Source organism: Pristiophorus japonicus, unplaced genomic scaffold (assembly GCF_044704955.1).
Source record: "Pristiophorus japonicus isolate sPriJap1 unplaced genomic scaffold, sPriJap1.hap1 HAP1_SCAFFOLD_183, whole genome shotgun sequence".
NCBI classification, from domain to species: domain Eukaryota; kingdom Metazoa; phylum Chordata; class Chondrichthyes; family Pristiophoridae; genus Pristiophorus; species Pristiophorus japonicus.
Window position 1 is genome coordinate 247,103 of NW_027251516.1, and position 22,124 is coordinate 269,226.

The 22,124-nt window shown below is 48.5% G+C and overlaps 1 protein-coding gene across 1 annotated transcript; it reads right to left on the reverse strand.

The window, feature by feature from the left end:
• Positions 1-2,606: 2,606 nt before the first annotated feature.
• On the reverse strand, positions 2,607-11,774 carry LOC139243714 (probable G-protein coupled receptor 139). The gene is made up of 2 exons (XM_070870837.1): positions 11,735-11,774; positions 2,607-3,538 (listed from the first exon to the last, which is right to left on the reverse strand). The coding sequence occupies exons 1-2, from the start codon at positions 11,772-11,774 to the stop codon at positions 2,607-2,609; spliced, it is 972 nt and encodes a 323-aa protein (XP_070726938.1).
• Positions 11,775-22,124: the final 10,350 nt, after the last annotated feature.

Below are 22,124 nucleotides of genomic sequence, written 5' to 3' on the forward strand. Positions count from 1 at the left end.
TGTATCAGCAGGTAAGATAACTGAGTGAATCCCTTCCCACACTCAGAGAGGTGAAAGGCCTCTCCCCAGTGTGAACTCTCTGGTGTATCAGCAGGTAGGATAACTGAGTGAATCCCTTCCCACACTCAGAGAGGTGAACAGTCTCTCCCCAGTGTGAACTCGCTGGTGTATCAGCAGGTAGGATAACTGAGTGGATCCCTTCCCACACTCAGAGAGGTGAACAGTCTCTCCGCTGTGTGAACTCGCCGATGTGTTTACAGCTGGGACGTGTCGTGGAAACGTTTCCCACAGTCCCCACATTTACAGGTTTTTTCTCCAGTGTGACTGCGCTTGTGTCTCTCCAGGTTGGATGATCGGCTGAATTCTTGCCCACACACACAGCACCTGTACAGTTTCTCCCCGCTGTGAACAGTGTTTTTTGCTTACATGGCCAAAGGCCGAAGATATTCAGGTCCCGATGAATCGAGTGACTCCATCAGATCTGAATGTGATGTTTGGTTTGTTCCTCTGGTCGACAAATCCTCCCTGTTTAATACCCTGTAAAGTGAACTTCTGTAAAGTAAAGTGAAAGAATAACATTAGAACATAAGAAATAGGAGCAGGAGTAGGCCATACGACTCCTGGAGCCTGCTCCACCATTCAATAAGATCATGGCTGATCTGATCATGGACTCAGCTCCACTTCGTTGCCCGCTCCCCATAAACCTTTACTCCCATAATCGCTCAAAAATCTGTCTATCTCCGCCTTAAATATATTCAATGTCCCGTCTTCCACAGCTCTCTGGGACAGAGAATTCCACAGATTTATAACCCTCTGAGAAGAAAATTCCTCCTCATCTCAGTTTAAAATGGGCGACCCCTTACTCTGAAACTATGCCCCCTGGTTTTAGTTTCCCCTATGAGTGGAACATCCTCTCTGCATCCACCTTGTCAAGCCCCCTCAGTATCTTTTATGTTTCAATAAGATCACCTCTCATTCTTCTGAACTCCAATGTGTATAGGCCCAAACTATTCAAATCTTTCGTCATAAATCAATCCCCTCATCTCAGGAAACAACCTCTGAACTGCCTCCAATGCAAGTATATCCTTCCTTAAATACAGAGACCAAAACTGCATACAGTACTCCAGGTGTGGCCTCATCAATACCCTGTACAGTTGTAGCAGGACCTCTCTGCTTGTATACTCTATTCCTTTTGCAATCCCATCTTCTCCAATCTATCCAGGTAACTGAAGTCCCTCAACCCTGGAATCATTCCGAAAATCTTTCTTGCACCCTCTATAAGGCCTTCATATTCTTCCTAAACTGTGTTGCCCACAGCTGGGTCTGGATCACTGTCCCTGAGGCTGGTCCCTCACACACTGAGCCTCACATTCTCACACACTTCAGCTGGGTCTGGATCACTGGACACTGAGACTGGTCCCTCACACACTGCGCCTCACATTCACACACACTTCAGCTGGGTCTGGATCACTGGATCCTGAGACTGGTCCCTCACACACTGAGCCTCACATTCACACACACTTCAGCTGGGTCTGGATCACTGGACCCTGAGGCTGGTCCCTCACACACTGAGCCTCACATTCACACACACTTCAGCTGGGTCTGGATCACTGGATCCTGAGACTGCTGGTCCCTCACACACTGAGCCTCACATTCACACACACTTCAGCTGGGTCTGGATCACTGGACCCTGATACCGGATATGCAGCGAATGAGTTAGGACAATGGCGGGGTTTTCCTGCAGAAAGTGAGCCTCAGTATGTTTTCGGTGAAGGAGAACTCGATGAATGTGACACTATTTTACTGCTCACAAGGTTAGAATCACATTGCTGTCACGGTGCCCAGTCTGACCTGCGGTCACAGATATCTGACAGCAGGCAATGGCCACCTGGGTCATTTCTTCCTGAGAAGTGTCTGCAGCTGTTCACACACTGTGCTACTGGTTCTCATTGCCAGTGGTGTTGTTACTCTGCAAACACCATTGTAAATAGACAGTGGGAAAGGGGAATCGCTGCTGGAAACACCACCGTTCACAGACACCAGGACAATGGACTCATGTCCACAATCAACATCACTTCAGTTCCAATAAATTCCACAGAGCCGCAGGTGATGGAGAAGCTGTTCGTGAACTGGAGAATGTAAACCTTCAAAGACAATACATGCTGATTGATATAATGATCTGTTTATTATTCTCCAGGATTTTCCACACTCAAAAACCAATACAGTTATCATTCACTTCCTGATATTCTTCAGCAATTAAATCGAAAGGTGTATTCTCCTTTTACACTCCCCTGGGATAGCCCACGTGTTCTGATATTCATCCGGCAATAAACATTCCATGGTCACAACATCCTAAACCTCAATGCTGGGACTTGTATCTCTTTGTGTCCAGGAGCATGATTTAATCCAACTAAACTTCTACCTCTATTATAATCCACTGTCTACATAATGGTCTTCTACCTTGTTCACAGACACTTCCATAGGAAACCGCAGGCCTTGTCAGATATTGCCCAGTGTCATGTCTGAAGAAGCCTGGGCCTGAGTTGTAGCCTGCTGAGGTTCAGGTAAAATATAACTCAGGATACGATATGTGATGTAATGAAGATCTAATGTTGCGAATTGCTCTGAACTTTTCTTTCCTGAACTAAATTAAATATTATTCTCAGATGATACTTCAACCCATTTTTCAGCTCATCTCTGAATTTAGTCTGTGTTACTGCATAAATACACGTGTTTGTACAGCAGCTCAAAAGCAGCAGCATGTAGCTGGTATAGTCTGCAATATACATCGGGTCATTGTAACCTGTAGAATAATAGTGGTTTGTAATTCGCATTAATAAGAAAACTACCACATAGGTTGCCCAGAGCAGTATGAAGTTACCGGATATAGCGAAGAGTAAGATGATGGATTTCCTTCGGTTCTTCATCTCCGGATCATTGTGATTCACATCATTCTTGCTGCCCCTCAGCCTCCTGCGGACTCTGCTGGCCGCCAAAATGTATCCTACAGTCAGAGCATTGAGCAGCAATATCAGGAATATTTGGAGCAGTGGGGTTAAACAGCGGTTAATCCAGCCAAATGCTACCCAAGCAGTTACAGTGTAATACTCGAGTTTTACATTACACAACCAGGGTACATTGTCGATTGTATAGGAGGGTTCATATATAAAGAACCAGGGCATGTTTTTTATACAGAACAGCAGGCACACGGTTCCTATAACCAGGGATGCAGTTTTCTCGGTGCAATATTTAGTCCTCAGCTTCTGGCAACAAATGGTAACAAAACGATCGAAAGTGAGAGCGATGGTTAACCAGACAGAAATATCGGTGACTGCACGCATCAGCGCTAGGAGGAAAGAACACACAGGTGTGATGAACAGGAAGGTAGTCGGGAAATAATAACCATTAATCCGTACCAGTATCACATCAGTGATAATGACCAGTAGATCCGCCGCTGCCATGGTCACCAGGTAGCGAGCGATACATCTGGAGAGACCGCACTTTCCCCGGGACAGGATCACAATCGTTACCACATTAGCTGTAAAAGTGTAACACACAGGGAGAGGGAATCGGCCGTCAGGTTACAGCAAGGGAGCCAGTTACACAGGATTTGGTGTGAAATGTACATTACTGCAGGATCTGGGGACTGGAACTGAACTCTTTACCGCTGCTCGAATTGTCTAGCAGAACTGGATTTTAACATACAATTGCAATGTTAAATATCTGTGAGTGTGGGGTAAATACGCGAAAATAAACGATTTACAAAGTGTATAGAATAGTCAAATGGACTCTGGAAATTTCCTCGGAGCTGTTACCCTTCTGCCACTGCAACTTCGTAGAAAGTGGGGTAAAAATCCACCGGAGATCCGAGTAAACTACTGGCCTTTTAAATATATGAATAAATGGAGAGTGTGAGAAGGAGTTATGGATAATTGCGAAAAGTAGCAGTTCAATGACAGAGGAAGAAATGAACAGAAAACGAATTGAAAAAATGTCATGAATGGTCAATTCTAAATTGGGAGATGTTTGGGGAGCGGTGAGAATGAAGCCTGACCGAAATGCAATGAATGCTAAAGGGAAACAACCGAGGGTGAGAAAAAGTGCTGGATTTGGATCCGTGGGCAGGAAAGGGGAGCGGATACAAGGTGTGGGTACGAAATGGCTGAGTTCTCATGATGTATTCGCAGACTGGAGGCTATGAGTAAAGACCTTTGGACAAACTACTGTCAAACACCACGATAATAAGGGAGTTGGTATTTTTCAACTCAACCAAGTTGCAACAGTTACGTTTATAATCCACCAGATGAACATTTAATCTGATCAACTGACTTCTTGGCTGGAAGTCTCAGGTCTTTACATTGGTGCCTTGTACAGTGCAACCCCCATCTGGACAAACTCTAACAATAACCACAATGGGGACAAGTTCAGATGTGATCATGAACAAACAACCTTATCTTGCACCTTCTTCTGTGATCCTAGGAAAAATATACATTCCAAAGTACACAATGGCACAAGGTCCATAATCTTCACCTCGCTTTTGACGCCTCTAATAATGGAGCAAACTTCAGAGGGAGTTGTGGGTGGCGATCTCCAGACCGAAGCAAAGATACAGTACAAGTGACAATAGAGGCTGCAGTCCAGCCCAGGAGATACCTGCCGAGATTCAGCTTCAGAAAGGCTCCGTGGTGAGGTCTTAGCTCTGAATTGGCAGATTCCATCTTTAATATTAATCCGGCACATAGCAATATGGAGAATCTGTCTCTGGTGAGAAAGACTGGCGGAAAGTACATCCCAGCGGATCTGGGACATTATATGTACCTGAGCTTCCAGCGCAATCTATCAACAATGTAAGACATGCTCAGAAGTGTTTGATTCGAATTCCTTTGGTGTGCAGGATAGTGTTACATATAGCAGTTGTTCCAACTTGATATACGTAAAGAGCTCCATATGTTCATTTGTAAAGAAATAGAGACAGACAGAGAGCGAGTGAGAGACTACATATACAAAAGAAACATCGGTACTGAATAAATATCGTGAACAAGATAAGGCGGCTGGTGTAGAAGTAATTAACTGAATTCCCGTTCAACTGTGTTTAGACAATAGTCTTAGCTGGAAATTAAATCACATGGGTAGAGAAGATTAATATAGTTAAGTATGAGTGTGGGGTGGGGGCGGCGTGTGGTTACCATGGATACAGAAGTATCATGAAAATCTACACAGAAAAATGGACAAAGTAACTCTGAATCAAACACAAGAGATGGGCCGTCCTGTGCTGTTTACAAGATTGAGTTGGGCCTCCTTCTTGAACCGCTGCAGTCCGTGTGGTGACGGTGCTCCACAGAGTTGTTAGCTGGTGAGCTGCATGAAATAATGGCGAAGATATGAGTAGATAATATTTCCGACTGGACTTTGCAAATGGCCAAATCTGTCAGTAATTTATGTATCTGAACTAAAGAGCCTTATAAAAGTTGCTAAAATCATGTCCCATATTCAGTATTTTCAAATCACTTCATTAATTCAACAACTGGAAAATTATTACAAAACAACAATAATTTCTACTTATATGGCGCCTTTATAAAACTTCCCGAGGCGCTTCACAGGAGTGTTACAAGACATAACAAATAAATTTGGCACTGAGCCACATAAGAATAAATTACGACAGAACACCAAAGGTTTGGTCAGAGGAAGGTTATAAGCACTGTCTTCAAGGAAGAAAGGGAGGTATAGAGGCGGTGAGGATTTGGGGAGGCTGTTCCAGAGCACAGGGCTTGGACAGCTGAAGGCACGGCCACCAATGGTTCAGCAGTTATAATCAGGGATGCACAAGAGGCTAGAATTTGAGGAGCGCAGACATCTTGGGTGGTTGCGATGCTAAAGCAGATTACTGAGATAGCGAGGGATGAAGCCATGGAGGGATTTGTACACAGAAGGAGAATTTTGGAATCGAGGTATTGTTGAACCGGGATCAATGTCGCTCAGCGAGCACAGGTGGGATTTCGTGCGAGATTGGACATGCACTGGCGAGTTTTGAATGACCTCAAGTTTACATAGTGTAGAATGTAGGAGGTCAGCCAGGAGTGTGTTGGAGCTGTACAAACTAGAGGTAATTAAGGCATGGATGGAGGTTTCATCAGCAGAGGAACTGAGGCAGGGGCGGAGACGGGCAATGGTATGGAGGTGGAAAAAGGTGGATTTAGTTATGCTGCAGGTATATGGCCAGAAGATCATTTCCCTTTCTAATAGGATAGCTAGATTGCGAACTGTCTGGTTCAGTCACAGACAGAAGCACGGGAGAGGGATCGAGTCGTTGGTTAGTGAACACAGTTTGTGGCGGGACCCACAGAAAATGTCATCGGTATTCCCAATATTTAATTGGACAACATTTCTGCTCAACAAGTACTGAATGTCGGACAAGCAGTCTGCCAATTTAGAGACCTTGGATGCCTCGAGAGAAGTGGGGGTGAGGTAGAGCTAGGTATCAGCAGCCTACATGTGGAATCTGAAGCTGTGTTTTCGGATGATGTCGGCAAGAGGCATCATAAAGTGGAGAACAGGAGGGGGCCGATGATAAATTCTCGGGGAATACGATATGCAACGATTTATCATGAGAATAGAAGCGAATGCAAGTGATTTTCTGGCTACTATCAGGGAGATATGGATAGAACCAGGCAGGTGCACTCCCACCCAGTTGGAGAGGCATTGGTGGGAAATGGAGTACTCAACCATATCAAAGGATGGGACTGGTCGAGAATGATGAGGAGGGAAAGTCTATCTTTGTAAATGTCACAAAGGATGCCATTTGTGAGTTTGGTAAGAGCAGTTTCGGTAGTGTGGCATGGTGGATACCAGACTGAAGGGATTCAAACATGGATTTCCGGGAGGCGACAACATGTTCAAGGACTTTAGGGTGGAAATTAAGGTTGGAGAGGGGGCGATAGCTTGCAAGGCCAGTGTGGTGAAGGGTTGTTTTTTGAGGAGAGGGGTGATAACGATAGATTTGAAGGAGAGGAGAGGACATGAGCTGGGAGCACCATTAACAATGTCAGCTAACACGCGAGCCAGAAAAGGAAGTTGTGTGGTCAGCAGCTTGGTGGGAATAGGGTCAAGATCAAGTGAGCTGGAAGCGGGTCTCATGGATAAGATGAGCATGGAGAGGTCAAGAGGGGCAGATCAGGGAGAGACTAGAGAGAGATGCGACTTCATGGCTAGCGCAGGGTGGAAACTTAGGGGATGTTAGACCCGTTGGGCTAGAGGAAGGAAGAGAAGTGGCAGAGGCAGCTGATTGGGTGTTCTCAATCTTTGAGACAAATAATTCCATGAGCTACTCACACTTGTTGTTGGAGTTGAGTGTGGTGGAGACTGGGGAGAGGAGTTTAACAAGAAGGTTAACAGTCGAGAATAGTAGCCGGGGGTTATATTTCCATTCTAGAATGATGTTGGAATAGTGAGCAGTTTTAGCAGACACGAGTAGGGCCCGATAATACTTTATGTGGTCTAGCCAAATCTGGCTTAGAATGGTTAAATCAGTTGTCCGACACATCCGTACAAGTCTGCGGCCCTTGTACTTGAGTGAGCGAGACTGAGGGCCGTACCAAGGGAAAGGCCAGAGTGAGAGAGATTCATTGTTTTAATAGGAAATTGGGCAACACAGGTAATGGTGAGGGGATATTTGGGGAGATTGGTGGCTGTAGAAATGTCATTGTCAATTAATTCATTATCTCCTCGGTTTAAACAGAGTCACAGATTAAATATTGGTGATACCTGATTCACAAATATTCTAGTAACAAAACGATTTGACAATTATTCTTGTTTCTAATTGCAGCTGCTATATAATGACAGGACAAAAAGGGAATCAATGTCCTTCTCTCACTGAATCCAACCACAACTGTTGCCAGCTGCAATTAAAATATCATTACTGCTGTGTCTTAATGTTTCTATTTTCCAAACTCTCCATCCCTTCAGTCTCCGGTTCCACTGCCCGTGCAATGTCCCAAATATAATCATTACATGTGTGTATAACTGACTGCAAATATTTGAAAATGAAATTTGCGGCCACGGACCACAACTGTGATTGGTGCAGGAATTCAGCTCTGAATAAATACATCACCAGTGTGGTTTCTATGAATTGCTTGAAACCACAAATGTATTTCCCAGAATTGGCGTGAAATAATACACTTGTATTTCACACTCTAGCAAAGTTAATATGGCCTTTCACTGTTTGTCAGAAGATGGTTTCTACAACTTCGTAACATACCTTGCAATGTAACTAAATGTATATATATGCTACAGCAAGAACCACAAATATAACATCTGGTTGGTAAAGTTGGCTAAGGTTTGCGTTATTCGGAGAAACTGCCATGGGAAAGTCATACGAATGTCAGACTAGATTTTCGACAGGGTATCAAACCCAAAAACTTCTGATTCAGATGGAAGCCCCGGCTGTTACATTTAAAGGCGAGGTAGATAAGTTAACCAGAGCATGTAAAGAGGAGTATATGAGCGAGGGGTTCCTGACGCTGCTAACGATTAACTGAAACAATTTCACACTCGAACGACATCCCACTATGTGAATACTGCGCTCATTCTCACTTCGAACCGCATTGCTCCGAGAAATTCCATGTAAAACAATGTTAGATTTTGAGTTCGAAATTCAAAAACATTGTAACATCAATAAACATCTCGCAAAGTTTGGAGGAAATGGAGGACAGATATTCTCGGAATTTCCGATAATGACCCAAACCTGACAAATAATCACCTCAGGATCGACAGAACAATGACCAGGCCTTCCAGGTAATACAGCGAGACACGGATTTATGCAATCGGTAACCTGTTAAAATGAGCGCTGGAATCTCTATGGACTGCAGTAATATCATCGGACATTTTTTCGTGTAGAACATTCAGATACACTGAAATTGGACCTGCGATTACCGGAAAGCTCATTGCAGAAATGATGACTCTGGTGCTTGACGCATGGGAACGCAGGATTAGATTTTCTGCCCCACAAGCATTTTCCACCATTCCAGTAGACCATGGGTGATCGGCACCCTAACTCCAATTACCGTCTTGGTTCCATATCCCTTGATACCCTGACCTTAACAAATCTATCGATCAGAGTCTGTAAAATTACAACTGACCATTAATTGAAATAATTTTGGGAGAACGAGTGTTAGATTTCTCATCGACTTTGTGTGAGAAAGTGTTTCGTGGTTTCACTCCGAGCTCCAATTTTAAGATAATGCCTTCTGGTTTAGATTACACCGCCACAGGAAACAGTTTCTGTGCCTACACTATCGAACACCTGCATCTATTTAAATAGCTCGGTTATATCACGTTTCACCCTTCCAAACACAATGGAATACAAGGCAAGGTTATGCAACCTTTCCTCATATTTGAATACTTTAAACCGTGGTATCAGTCTGGTTAACTTTCGCTGAAACCCCTCGAAGGCCAATCCATCTCTCCTGCAATATGCTGCCCAAAACTGAACGTATATATTCCAAATGAGATCTCACCAAATCTCTGTACAGCGAGAACAGCACTTCCTCAGTTGTAAATATCTTCCCCCTTGTGATAAAAGCCAAAATTCGCTTAACATTTATCCCTATTCTGTGGTTCCTTCCATTCAACCAACTATCGCTAATTACGTGGCTTCCCATTTTTATGAATAATAACAGAAAAACATTGTCAAAGCAGGGACTTAACTGACAATGTAATACAATTTGAGACGATGGGAACAGACATTCCAATGCACCGAGTACTGATCATAATTATAGTTAAAATTACCGCAGCTGACACAATATTGAATGGAAATAACAATTTGGCGCTTTTGCTTCACAAACTAAGCACGTTACCGGGAACACCAATTACCACGCCGAGAACTGGAACACCGCAAATGGTAATACAATAAATCAAACTGTATTGATCTCTGAGAAATGATGGGGACTCTTGGTGCGGCACATGTTACAACGGACCATGTGAGCTGATATATTCAGAGATACTCTTAGTAATACAGGGGCGAAACTTGCAGTAGGAGCATTAGGCTGTATTGATCCTGAGATTTGTGAGAGTCAGCGGGCTAGTGAGACAACTCACTTCAATCTGTTCTTATTGAGTAACCTCTTCAAACGTACTCTACAGAGTGTTACAAACAGCCGTAATATTGGACTTTAATGCTGATCATGTTTCTTCAAACACAAACATGCAAGGCAATTTATTAGTGCAGGGTGGTCGGAACTCATGAGACATAATGTGAGATTTCAGTTTCCAAACTGAAGTGGGAAAGTTAGTCAGTGGTACAATGGGTGATAAAACACACTGGTTCGATACCCTGGGCTCTGCCACATAAACTGTAAATGTGAGGTAGAGGAATGTAATACAGACACAGATTACAGGGCGATATGACAGATGTGTTTAAAATTATTGACAGGATGGAAGAAGATAGATAGAAGCAGACTGATTTCAGTAGATGTGTGTTGCAGAAGGAGGCGCTGTAGAAAGAAGATGAAATAGAAGACAATGGAAGAGAGAGAAGAGAGAGCGGGAGAAGCTTTTTTATACAGGGATTGGGGAGGCGGTGGAGTTCAGTCACATGGATAGAGGTTGAGGCAGAAACTGTCAGAATTCAAAGTAGATTGGGTCCGTGGCTGGAGGAAGAGGCGATAAAGGGATATGGAGACCGGGTAGGTAAATGTGACTAGAAATTCCTCTATCTCTCAGTATCTGAAGCGAAATTAAAGTGAATGTGTGTGGATAACCGAGCGGGCAGACTTACTGAGAGTACAGTCGATGTTATATCACTCTGCAAGCGTTTGGTCTGAACAATAAATTTGTCCGATTAGTGTAAAGGGACCATGACCCGGCATGGAGACGGTGCTTTGGTTAAAATGCAGGTGTTGAATCTAAAACGGGTTTTTAAATGTGGACAAACCCAGGACAGCTGCATAGAGCGCCGCTGCATTGTTTCAATCGCTCTATCACAGCACGGATTCCCGGTCTGACCTATACCGCTGCAGGAATGGATGTGACAGAAACCAGCTGCCTCCCACCGGCTGAAGGCAGAAAAATCTACGCCGGGAGGGTGAAGGCGAGTCTGAGAACAGGCTGGTCACCGGTCAGTGGAGAAGATGAGGGAGAGAGTCTGTGTTCCTGCATGGAGCACAACCCCACACTCGGCATGGATTGTGATCACCAGGAATAATATCCGGCACTTTGCTGGAACCAGACCGAGAACAGCGGGTAGATTCTGATTAACGGGACTGAACAAATCCCGGTCCTGACTGTCCGAATTCCCAGGTATATGTCCATGATATGCTGTCAGTGTCTGTCTCCACAGCGGGAGTCAATGGAGCATTTTACAACACGCTGAATGTTCAGTAAAATATAATCTGTCAGATATTACCGAGTTTTACGGGAAAGGAGAGCAGGCACGGAAAAATGGGATTAAAATAATCCATTGAATCACTCATTGCACGATTCTCAGATAAAACCGAACCAGTTTGAAAGACATTACATGGGGAAATAATCTGAAGATTTTATGGGTGGGGTTAAAGAAAATTAGAAAGGCACCAAATGATCAGTCACTTAAAAAGGTAGAGCGGGAAATACAGTCACTGACTTTCAGCCTTTTAATTGAATTGAGAAGTATAGTTTAAGAATATAATTAGTGACATACGAGCAGGAATAAAGTTAATCCTAACTTTATTCACGACGTCAGTAACGGAATATAATCACTTACCGGGGATTCCCACGGCTGCTATAATCGGATAGTAAATCATTACCGCCTGTACAACTGGTGGTAACCAGGAAAATGGATAGGCGACGGCCGGAACTCTCATTCTATCCGAGAAGTGATGATGACTCTTGGCACTGAACACAGGGCTCCAACTGACTGTGAGATGAGAGCTTCAGCGAAAAACGTATTTATAATTGCGGGAGATTTCCCGTGGGACCATGAAAGATCAGGAGCATTGATATTACTTCCAGTCATTTGGCAGCGCGTCAACACCCTTCACAGTAATGTTTGTGTTGCACTAATTATATCCAAACTAATAATACAAGTGTTTGATGTGAAACCACCCAAAGATTGGAGTGATATTTTGCTCACATTTCTAACTAACAATGTACAGAAAGCCGGGCTCTGCCGGCAATGCTGCACCACATTTAACAGAAGCAGCTCCAGTTTTCCTCCTGGTATGTGAGACGGTTAAATCCTGTCGATGCACCAACTGAATTCCCCGAATTCTAAAACATGTTTCAATGTTTACACCACTCCGGGTGTTCGTCACTCATCCGTTTCACTGTGGGAGTTCTGGTTGGCAACTGAATCAGAAATATATGTCTTTAGCACGGAAGGGGTCGGGCATTGCACCAGCACCTTGCAGAAAAATGAATCTAAATTATAGTGTAAAAAGTTGCTGAATTAATAGCGCAGAAAATGCAGTCTCATACTATAGCTCACTCACTTATTTTGCCTGCATAACGTAATATTGTCAAAATAATGCTTGGTGATGAAGCGGAACAAGAAATTGCAACAATTCCGCTCTCTGACGATACAATTCGGAGAAGGATAAATGATATGTCATCTAACATTGAAGAAAATGTAGCCCAGAAACTTACAAACTCGAATTTTGCTTTGCAAATCGACGAGTCTGTCGACATTATTGGTAAAGCACAATTATTATCATTTGTTCACTTCATTAATTAAAACGAGATATTGCACCCAATTATGTGCTGGAGAGATCTTCCAGAAAATACTAGAGGTCAAGACATGTTTGATTCTGTGAATTCATATTTGGAAGACTTCAAAATTTCATGGGGCTCATGTGTTGGAATCTGCACGGACGGTGTTCCATCTATGGTGGGACATGTCAAAGGATTCATTACCCTCGCGAAAAAAAATTATACCAACCATTCCCTTGGCCATTAGCAACCAGTCTCGAGGCCGTTAGCAGCCGGTCCCCTGGCCCTCAACCACCAGTCCCATGGCCCTTGACAACCGGTCCCAAAGCCCTCAGCAACCGGTCCCGTGGTCCTTCGCAACCGGTCTCTTGGCCCTTTACAACTGGTCTCTTGGCCCTTCACAACCGGTCTCTTAGCCCTTCGCAACTGGTCTCTTGGCCCTTAGCAACAGGTCTCTTGGCCCTTAGCAACAGGTCTCTTGGCCCTTAGCAACCGGTCTCTTGGCCCTTCACAACCGGTCTCTTGGCCCTTGACAACCGGTCTCTTGGCCCTTCACAACCGGTCTCTTGGCCCTTCACAACCGGTCTCTTGGCCCTTCACAACCGGTCGCTTGGCCCTTCGCAACCGGTCTCTTGGCCCTTAGCAACAGGTCTCTTGGTCCTTAGCAAATGGTCTCTTGGCCCTTAGCAACAGGTCTCTTGGCCCTTAGCAACCGGTCTCTTGGCCCTTAGCAACAGGTCTCTTGGCCCTTAGCAAATGGTCTCTTGGCCCTTAACAGCATGTCTCTTTTCCCTTAGTAACCAGTCTCTTGGCCCTTAGCAACAGGTCTCTTGGTCGTCAGCCATCAGTCACTTGGCCCTTCGCAAACCGTCACATGGCCCTTAGCAAACGGTCTCTTGACCCTAAGCAACCGGTCCTTTGGCCCTTAGCAGAGGCTCCCTTGGCCCACAGCAACCAACACTTGGTGCTTGGCAACTGGTGCTTTGGCCCTCAGCCACCAGTCCCTTGGCCCTAAATCACCGGTCATTTGGCCCTCAACAACCAGTCTATTGGCCCTCAACAAACGGTCCCTTGTCCTTTAACAACCTGTCCCTTGTTCTTTAACAATCAGTCCCTTGGCCATTGGCAAGTTGTTCCAAGGCCCTCGGCAACCAGTCTCTTGACCTCGGCAACCGGTCCCTTGGCTCAAAGCAACTGGTCTCCTGGCCCTCTACCACCATCACTTTGCCCTCAGCCACCAGTAACTTGGCCCTCTGCAACTGGTCCTTTGGTCCTTAGCAACCGGTCCCGTGGACCATAGCAGACAATCCCATGGCCCTTAGCCACCAGTCCCATGTCCTCGGCAACAAGTCGCTTAGCCCTCAGCAGCTGGTCCATTGCTGCTCAACAACCGGACTCTTGCCGACTAGCAGCCAACCCTTGGCCCTCAGCAAGCGGTTCCTTAGTCACAGGTCCATTCGCCCTCAGCAACTTGGTCCTCAGCAATCGACCCCTTGGCCCTCAGCAACCAGCCCCTTGGCGGTTAGCAACCAACACTTGCCACTTAGCACCAGGTCCCTTCGCCCTGAGCAACAGGCCCTTAGCCCTCAGCCACTGGGCGTTTCGCTCTTAGCAACAAGGAAATTAGCCCTTCGCAACATGTCCCTTGGCCCTTAGCAACCGATGCCCTAACACTTAGTGACAAGGCGCTTGACACTCAGCCGCCCGATCCTTAGCCCTCAGTCACTGGTTTCTTTGCTCTTAGCAGCCAGTTCCTTGGCCCTTAGCAACCAGTTCCTTGGCCCTTAGCAATCAGTCCCATGGCCCTTAGCAAACAGTCTTTAGGCCCTTCGCAGGCGGTCCCTTGGCCTTAAGCAGTATAATGTGGCTAAATGTAAGGTTATCCATTTTGGTAGCAAAAACAGGACGGCAGATAATTATCTGAATGGTGACAGATTAGTAAAAGGGGAGGTGCAAAGAGACCTGGGTGTCAAGGTACTTCAGTCGTTGAAGGTTGGCATGCAGGTACAGCAGGCAGTAAATAAACCAAATGGCATGCTGGCCTTCATAGCGAGGGGATTTGAGTATAGGAGCAGGGAGGTCTTACTGCAGTTGCACAGGGCCTTGGTGAGACCACACCGTGAGTATTGTATGCAGTTTTGATCTCATAATCTGAGGAAGGACATTCTTGCTATTGAGGGAGTGCACTGAAGTTTCACTGGGATGGCAGGACTGACATATGAGGAAAGACTGGATCGGCTAGACTTATACTTACTGAAATTAAGAAGAATGACAGGGGATCTCATAGAAACTTTTTAAATTTTGATGGGACTGGACAGGTTAGATGCAGAAAGAATGTTCACGATGTTGGGGAAGTCCAGAAAGGGGTCACAGTCTAAAGATAAGGGGTAAGCCATATAGGACTGAGCTGAGGAGAATCTTTTTCACCCAGAGAGTTGTGAATCTGTGGAATTCTCTACCATACAAAGTTGTTAAGTCCAGTTCATTGGGCATATTCAAAAGGGAGATAGATGTCACCCTTGCAGCTAAAAGATCATGGGATATGGAGACAAGGCAGGGGTGGGGTACTGAGGTTGCATGATCAGCCATGATCATGTTGAATGGTAGTGCAGGCTCGAAGGGCCGAATGGCCTATTTTCCATGTTTCTTTGTTAAGCCACCGGTCCCTTCGCCCTTAGCAACTGGTCCCTTGGCTCTGAGCAACAGATCCCTTGGTCCATAGCAACCGGTCTCTTGATGCTAAGAAAACGGTTCCTTGGCCCTTAGCAACTGGTCTCTTGGCCGTTAGCAGACAACACTTGCCACTTAGCCCTCAGCCACTGGTCGTTTCGCTCTGAGCAGCAAGGTACTTGGCATTTAGCAACCAGTCAGTTGGCCCATAGCAACTGGTCCCTTGCTCCACAGCAACCAACACTTGGCTCTTCGCAACCGGTGCCTTGGCCCTCAGCCACCAGAAACTTCATGCTCAGCCACCCGATCCCTAGCCCTCAGCCACCGGTCGTTTCGCTCCTAGCAGCAAGGCACTTGGGCCTTACGAACCAGTCCTTGTCCCTTAGCAACTGGTCTCTTGTCCTTTAGCGACAGGTCCCTTGTCCCTTAGCAACGAAGCCCTTGGCTCTTAGCAACTGGTCCCTTGGCCCTTCGCAACAAGTCTCTCGTCCCTTAGCAACTGGTCTCCTGACCCTCTGCCACCAAGTGCCAAGGCCCTCAGCATCAGTCACTTGGGCCTTGGCACCCAATCATTGCCTCTAAGCAAACAGTCCCTTGGCCTGAACCACCATGGCTTTTCCCTCAGCAACTGCCATGTTTGTCCCCAGCAACCAGTCCCTTGGCGCTCAGCAACCGGTCCCTTGGCACTCAACAATCGGTCACTTGGCCCTCAACAACCGGTCCATTGGCTCCCAGCATCTGTACCTTGGTGCTCAGCAACTGGACCCTTGGCCCTCAGCAACTGGGCCCTTGGCCCTCAGCAGTCAATCTTTTGGCCCTCAGGAGCCAGTCCCTTGACCTTCAACCACCAGTCCCATAGCCCTTAGAAACCGTTCCCCTGGCCCTTAGCAACCAGTCCCTTGCCAATCATCAACCAGTTTATTGGCCCTCAGCCACCGGTCCCTCGGCCCTCAGCCACCGGTCATTTGACCCTCAGCCACTAGTCATTTGGCACTCAGCCACCAGTCATTTAACCCTCAGCCACCGGTCATTTGGCCCTTAGCAACCAGTCCCTTGGCCCTTAGCAACCGGTCCCTTGGCCATTAGCAGACAATCTCTTGCCACTTAGCAACCAGTCTCTTCGTCCTCAGCCACTGTTCTCTTCACCCTGAGCAACCGGACTTCAGCTCTCAGCCACCGGTTGCTTCGCTCTTAGCAGCAAGGCACTTGGGGCTCAGCTACCAGTCCCTTCACGCTAAGCCACCCGATCCTTAGCCTTCAGCCACCGGTCGTTTCGCTCATAGCAGCAAGGCACTTGCATCTGAACGAAAAGTCCCTTGGGCCTTTTCAACCGGTCCCTTGGCCCTTAGCAACTGTTTTATTGGCCCTTAGCAACCAGTCTGTAGGCCCTTGGTAATCCGTTATTTGGCTCTCTGTCACCAGTGCCAAGGCCCGCGGCAACCGGTCACTTGGCCCTTAGCACCCAACCCTTGGCTCTAAGCAACAGGTTCCTTGGCCCTGAATCACCATTGCTTTGCCCTCAGCAACCGGCTGTTCTTACCTTGGAACTCAGCCACCGTAACTTGGGCCTTACCAACTGGTCCATTGGCACTTAGCAACTGGTCCCTTGGCCCTTAGCAACCAGGCCCTTGGCACTTAGCAACCAGGCCCTTGGACATTAGCAACTGGCCCATTTGCAGTTAGCAGCCAACACTTGCCACTTAGCAACCGGTCTCTTCACCCTCAGCCACTGGTCCCTTCGCCCTGAGCAATGTTTCCTCAGTCCTCAGCCACTGGTCGTTTCGCTCTTGGCGTCAAGGCACCTGGCAATTAGCAACCAGTCCTTTGGCCCGTAGCAAGTGGTCCCTTGCCCCACAGCAACTAACATTGGCCCATAGCAACCAGTGCCTTGGCCCTCAGCCACCAGTCCCTTCATGCTCAATCACCCGATCCGAAGCACACAGACTCCGGTCGTTTCGCTTCTCGCAGAAAGGCACTTGGTGCTTACCAACCAGTCCCTTGGCCTTTGTCAACCGGTGTCTTGGCCCTTACCAACAGCTCCCTCGGCCCTTAGCAACTAGTCTCTAGGCCATTTGCAACCAGTCTCTTGGCCCTCTGCCATCAGTGCCAAGGCCTTTGGCAACCATTCACTTGGCCATTAGCACGCAATCATTAACTCTTAGCAACCGGTCCCTTGGCCCTGAACCACCATGGCTTTGCCCTCAGCAACCAGCAGTTTTTCCCTCAGCCACCAGTCCCTTGGCTCCACAGCCACCAGTCCATTGGCCTTTACGAACAGCTCCATTGTCCCTTTACAACTGGTCCCTTGGCCCTGAGCAACCAGGCCCTTGGCACTTAGAAACCAGCCCCTTGGCCTTTAGCAATTGTTCTCTTTGCCCTCGCAACTTGTCTCTCGGCCCTTCGCAACCGATCTCTTGGCACTCTGCCACCAGTTTCTTTGTCCTCAGCCACCGATCCCTTGGGCCTTCAGCCACCGGTCCCTTGGCCCTCAGACACCGGTCCCTTGGCCAGCTGGTCATTTGGTCTGTGGAACTGGTCATTTGGCCCTTAGCAAATGGTCATTTGACACTTAGCAATCGGTCTCTTGGCCCGTAGCAACGGGTCACTTCAACCTGAGCAGCGGCTCCATTGGCCCTTAGCAACTGGTCCCTTGGTGCTTAGCAACGAATACCTTTGCCTGAGGATACTGGTCCCTTGGCCCTAAGCAACAGGTCCCTTTGTCCTGAGCAACCGGTCCCTTGGCCCTCAGCCGCCGGTTCCTTCGTCCTGAGCAACAAGTCCATTCGTCCTTAGCAACTGGTTCCTTGGCCTCCAGCAACCAACATTTGGCCCTTAGCAACTGGTGCTTTGGCCCTCAGTGACAAGTCCCTTGACACTCAGCCGTCTGATCATTAGCCCTCTGTCACTGGTTGTTTTGCTCTTAGCATCCAGTCCCTTAGCCCTCAGCAATCTGTCCAATGGCCCTCAGCAACCAGTCCCTTAGCCCTCAGCAACCGGTTTCATGGCCTCAGCAACCTGTCCCTTGGCACTCAGCAACCGGTCCCATGGCCTCAGCAACCGTTCACTTGGCCCTGAACAACTGGTCCCTTGGCACTAAGCAGCCAGTCCCTAACCCTTAGCAGCCAACGCTTGCCACGTAGCAACCAGTCCCATCTCCCTGAGCAACCGTCCTTAGCCCTCAGCAACTGGTCCCTTGGCCCTCAACAACCGGTCCTTTGGTTCTCAGCAACCGGTGCCTTGGCACTTAGGAATCAGTCCCTTGGCCCAAACCAACCGGTCCCTTGTCTCTGAGCAACCGGTGCATTGGCCCTCTGCCGCCAGTCCTTTGCCCTTAGCAGCCGGTCCCTTGGCCCTTCGCCACAGGTTCTTTGGCCCTTAGAAAACGGTCCTTGGTACTTTGAAACCGGTCGCTTGGCCCTTAGCAACTGGTCGCTTGGCCCCTAGCAGTCGGTCCCATGGCCATTCGCAACCGGTCTCTTGGCGATTGGCAACCGATCCCTTGGCCCTAAGCAACCAGTCTCCTGACGCAAAGCAACCTGTCTCTTGGCCCTTAGCAACCGGTCTCTAGGCCGTTAGCTGCCAATATTTGCCACTTAGCAACCAGTGGCTACTCTTCGCCCTCAGCCACTGGACTCTTCGCCCTGAGCAAGCGGACTTCAGCTCTCATCACCGGTCGTTTCGCTCTTAACAGCAAGACACTTGGCCCTTCACAAAAAGTACCTTGGGCCTTACCAACCGATCCCTTGGCCCTTAGCAACCAGGCTCTTGGCCCTTAGCAACTATCCTGTTGGTCCTTAGCAACCAGTCTGTAGGCCCTTGGCAACCAGTTTTTTGGATCTCTGTCACCAGTGCCAAGGCCCTCGGCAACCGATCACTTGGCCCTGAGCGCCCAACCCTTGGCTCTAAGAAACCAGTTCCTTGACCCTGAACCACCATTGCTTTGCCTCAGCAACCGGCCGTTTTTCCCTCAGCATCCGGTTCCTTTGGCCCTCAGCCACTGGTCCCTTCGCCCTGAGCCACCAGTCTTTTTGCCCTGAGCAACTGGTCCCTTGGCCCTCAGCCACTGGTCCCTTAGCCCTGAGCCACCACTCTTTTTGCCCTGAGCAACTGGTTCCTTGGCCCACAGCAACCAACATTTGGCTTTTACCAACCTGTGCTTTGGCCCTCAGCGACAAGTCCCTTCATGCTCAGCCGCCGATTATTAGCCCTCAGTCACCGGTTGATTTGCTCTTAGCAACCGGGCTCTTGGCTCTTAGCAACCAGTCCCTTGGCCCTTAGCAACCAGTCCCTTGGCCGTTAGCAACCAGCCCCTTTGCCCTTAGCAACTGTCCCTTGGTGCAAAGCAACTGGTCCATTGGCCTTCACAAACTGGCCCATTTGCCGTTAGCAGCCAACACTTGCCACTTCGCAACCGGTCTCTTCGACCTCAGCCACTAGTCCCTTCGCCCTGAGCAACGTTTCCTCAGCCCTCAGCCACTGGTTGTTTCGCTCTTAGCGGCAAGGCACTTGGCCCTGAGCAACCTGTCCTTTAGCCCATAGCAACCAGTCCCTTGCTCCACAGCAACCAACATTGGCCCATAGCAACCAGTGCCTTGGCCCTCAGCCACCAGTCCCTTCATGCTCAGTCACCAGATCCTAAGCCCACAGACTCCGGTCGTTTCGATCCTAGCAGCAAGTCACTTGGCGCTTACCAACCAGTCCCTTGGCCCTTACCAACAGGTCCCTTGGCCCTTAGCAACTAGCCTTTAGGCCATTAGCAACTGGTCTCTTGGCCCTCTGCCACCAGTGCAAAGACCCTCGGCAACCATTCACTTGGCCATTAGCACCCAACCATTGGCTCTAAACAACCATTCCCTTGGCCCTTAACCACCATGGCTTTGCCCTCAGCAACCAGTAGTTTTGCCCTCAGCCATCAGTCCCTTGGCCCTCAACCACCGGTCCCTTTCACCCTCAACCACCGATCCCTTGGCCCGCAGGCACCGGTCCCTTGGCCCTCAGCCTCCGGTCTCTTTGGTCCTCAGCCACCGGTCCCTTGGCCCTTAGCAACTGGTCATTTGGCCCTTAGCAACTGGTCATTTGGCCCTGAGCAACTGGTCATTTGGACCTTAGCAACTGGTTATTTGGCACCAAGCAATCAACCTCTTGGCCCTTAGCAACTGGTCCCTTGCTGCATAGCAAACAGTCCCTTTGCCCGAAGGAACACGTCTCTTGGGCCTAAGCAACAGGTCCCTTTGTCCTGTGCAACCGGTCCATTGGCCCTCAGCAACTGGTCCCTTGGTGCATAACAAGCAGTCCCTTTGCCCGAAGTAACACGTCTCTTGGGCCTAAGCAACAGGTTCCTTTGTCCTGAACAACCGGTCCCTTGGCCCTCAGCAACTGGTCCCTTCTCCCTGAGCAACAAGCCCATTTGCCCTAAGCAACTGGTTCCTTGGCCTCCAGCAACCAACACCTGGCACTTAGCAACCGGTGCTTTGGCCCTCAGTGACAAAACCCTTGACACTCAGCCGCCCGATCCTTAGCCCTCAGTCATCGATTGTTTTGCTCGAAGCATCCAGTCCATTGGCCCTCAGCAACCAATCCCTTGGCCTCAGGAACCGCTCGCTTGGCCCTGAACAACCTATCCCTTGACACGGAGCAGCTGGTCCCTTGGGCATTAGCAGCTAACTCTTGTCACGTAGCAACCGGTCCATCTCCCTGAGCAACCGGTCCTTAGCCCTCAGCAACTGGTCCATTGGCCCTCAACAGCCGGTCCTTTGGTTCTCAGAAAACGGTTCCTTGGCCCGAAGGAACCGGTCCATTGGCCCTAAGGAACTAGTCCCTTGCGCGAAGGAAATGGTCCCTCGCCCTAAGGAACCGGTCCCTTGCCTGAAGCAACCAGTCGCTTGGCCTTAAGCAACATGTCCCTTCTCTCTGAGCAAACAGGTGCTTTGGCCCTCAGTCACCAGTCCCTTAGCCTTTAGTAACCAGTCCCTTGGCCCTTAGTAACCAATCCCTTGGAAATTAGCAACGGATCCCTTAGCCCTCAACAACCAGTCCTTTGGCCGTTAGCAACCGGTCCCTTGGACCTTACCAACAGGACCTTTGGCACTTTGCTACTAGTCCCTTGTCTATTAGCAAACAGGCCTTTGGCCTTTAGCAACCAGTCCCTTAGCTCTTAGCAAACAGTCCCTTAGCAGTTAGCGACCAGACCTATAGCCCTTTGCAACATGTCCCTTGGCACTTAGCATCCGATCCTTTGGCACTTAGGAAATGGTCCCTTGGCCATTAGCAACATGTCCCTTGGCCATTAGCAAAAGGTCCTTTGGCCATTAGCACCGGTCCATTGGCCATTAGCAACCAGTCTCTTGCCGCTAAGCAACCGGTCCGTTGCAGCTAATCAACCGGTCCCTTAGCCCTTAGCAGTCAACACTTGCCACTTAGCAAAAAGTCTCTTCGCCCTCAGCCACTGTTCTCTTCGCCCTGAGCATCCGGACCTCAGCTCACAGCCATCGGTTGTTTTGCTCTTAGCAGCAAGGCACTTCGCCCTCAGCCACCGGTCACTTTGCCCTCAGCCACTGGTCACTTGGGTCTCAGCCACCGGTCGCTTGGCTCTCAGCCACCGGACGCTTGGCCGTCAGCGACTAGACCCTTGGCCCTCAGACACTGGTCACTTGAGCTTCAGCCACCGGTCCATTGGCCCTCAGCAATTAGACACTTGGCCCTCAGCCACCAGCCCCTTGGCCCTCAGCAACCGGTCCCTTGGCCCCCAGCCCCCGGTCCCTTGGCCCTCAGCAACT

Coding starts and splice junctions, on each gene's coding strand:
- LOC139243714 (XM_070870837.1), bottom strand. CDS start 11,774: ATGATTTACTATCCGATTATAGCAGCCGTGGGAATCCCCG. Junction 3,539..11,734: donor AGCAGCCGTGGGAATCCCCG/GTAAGTGATTAT, acceptor ACACTTTTACAG/CTAATGTGGTAACGATTGTG.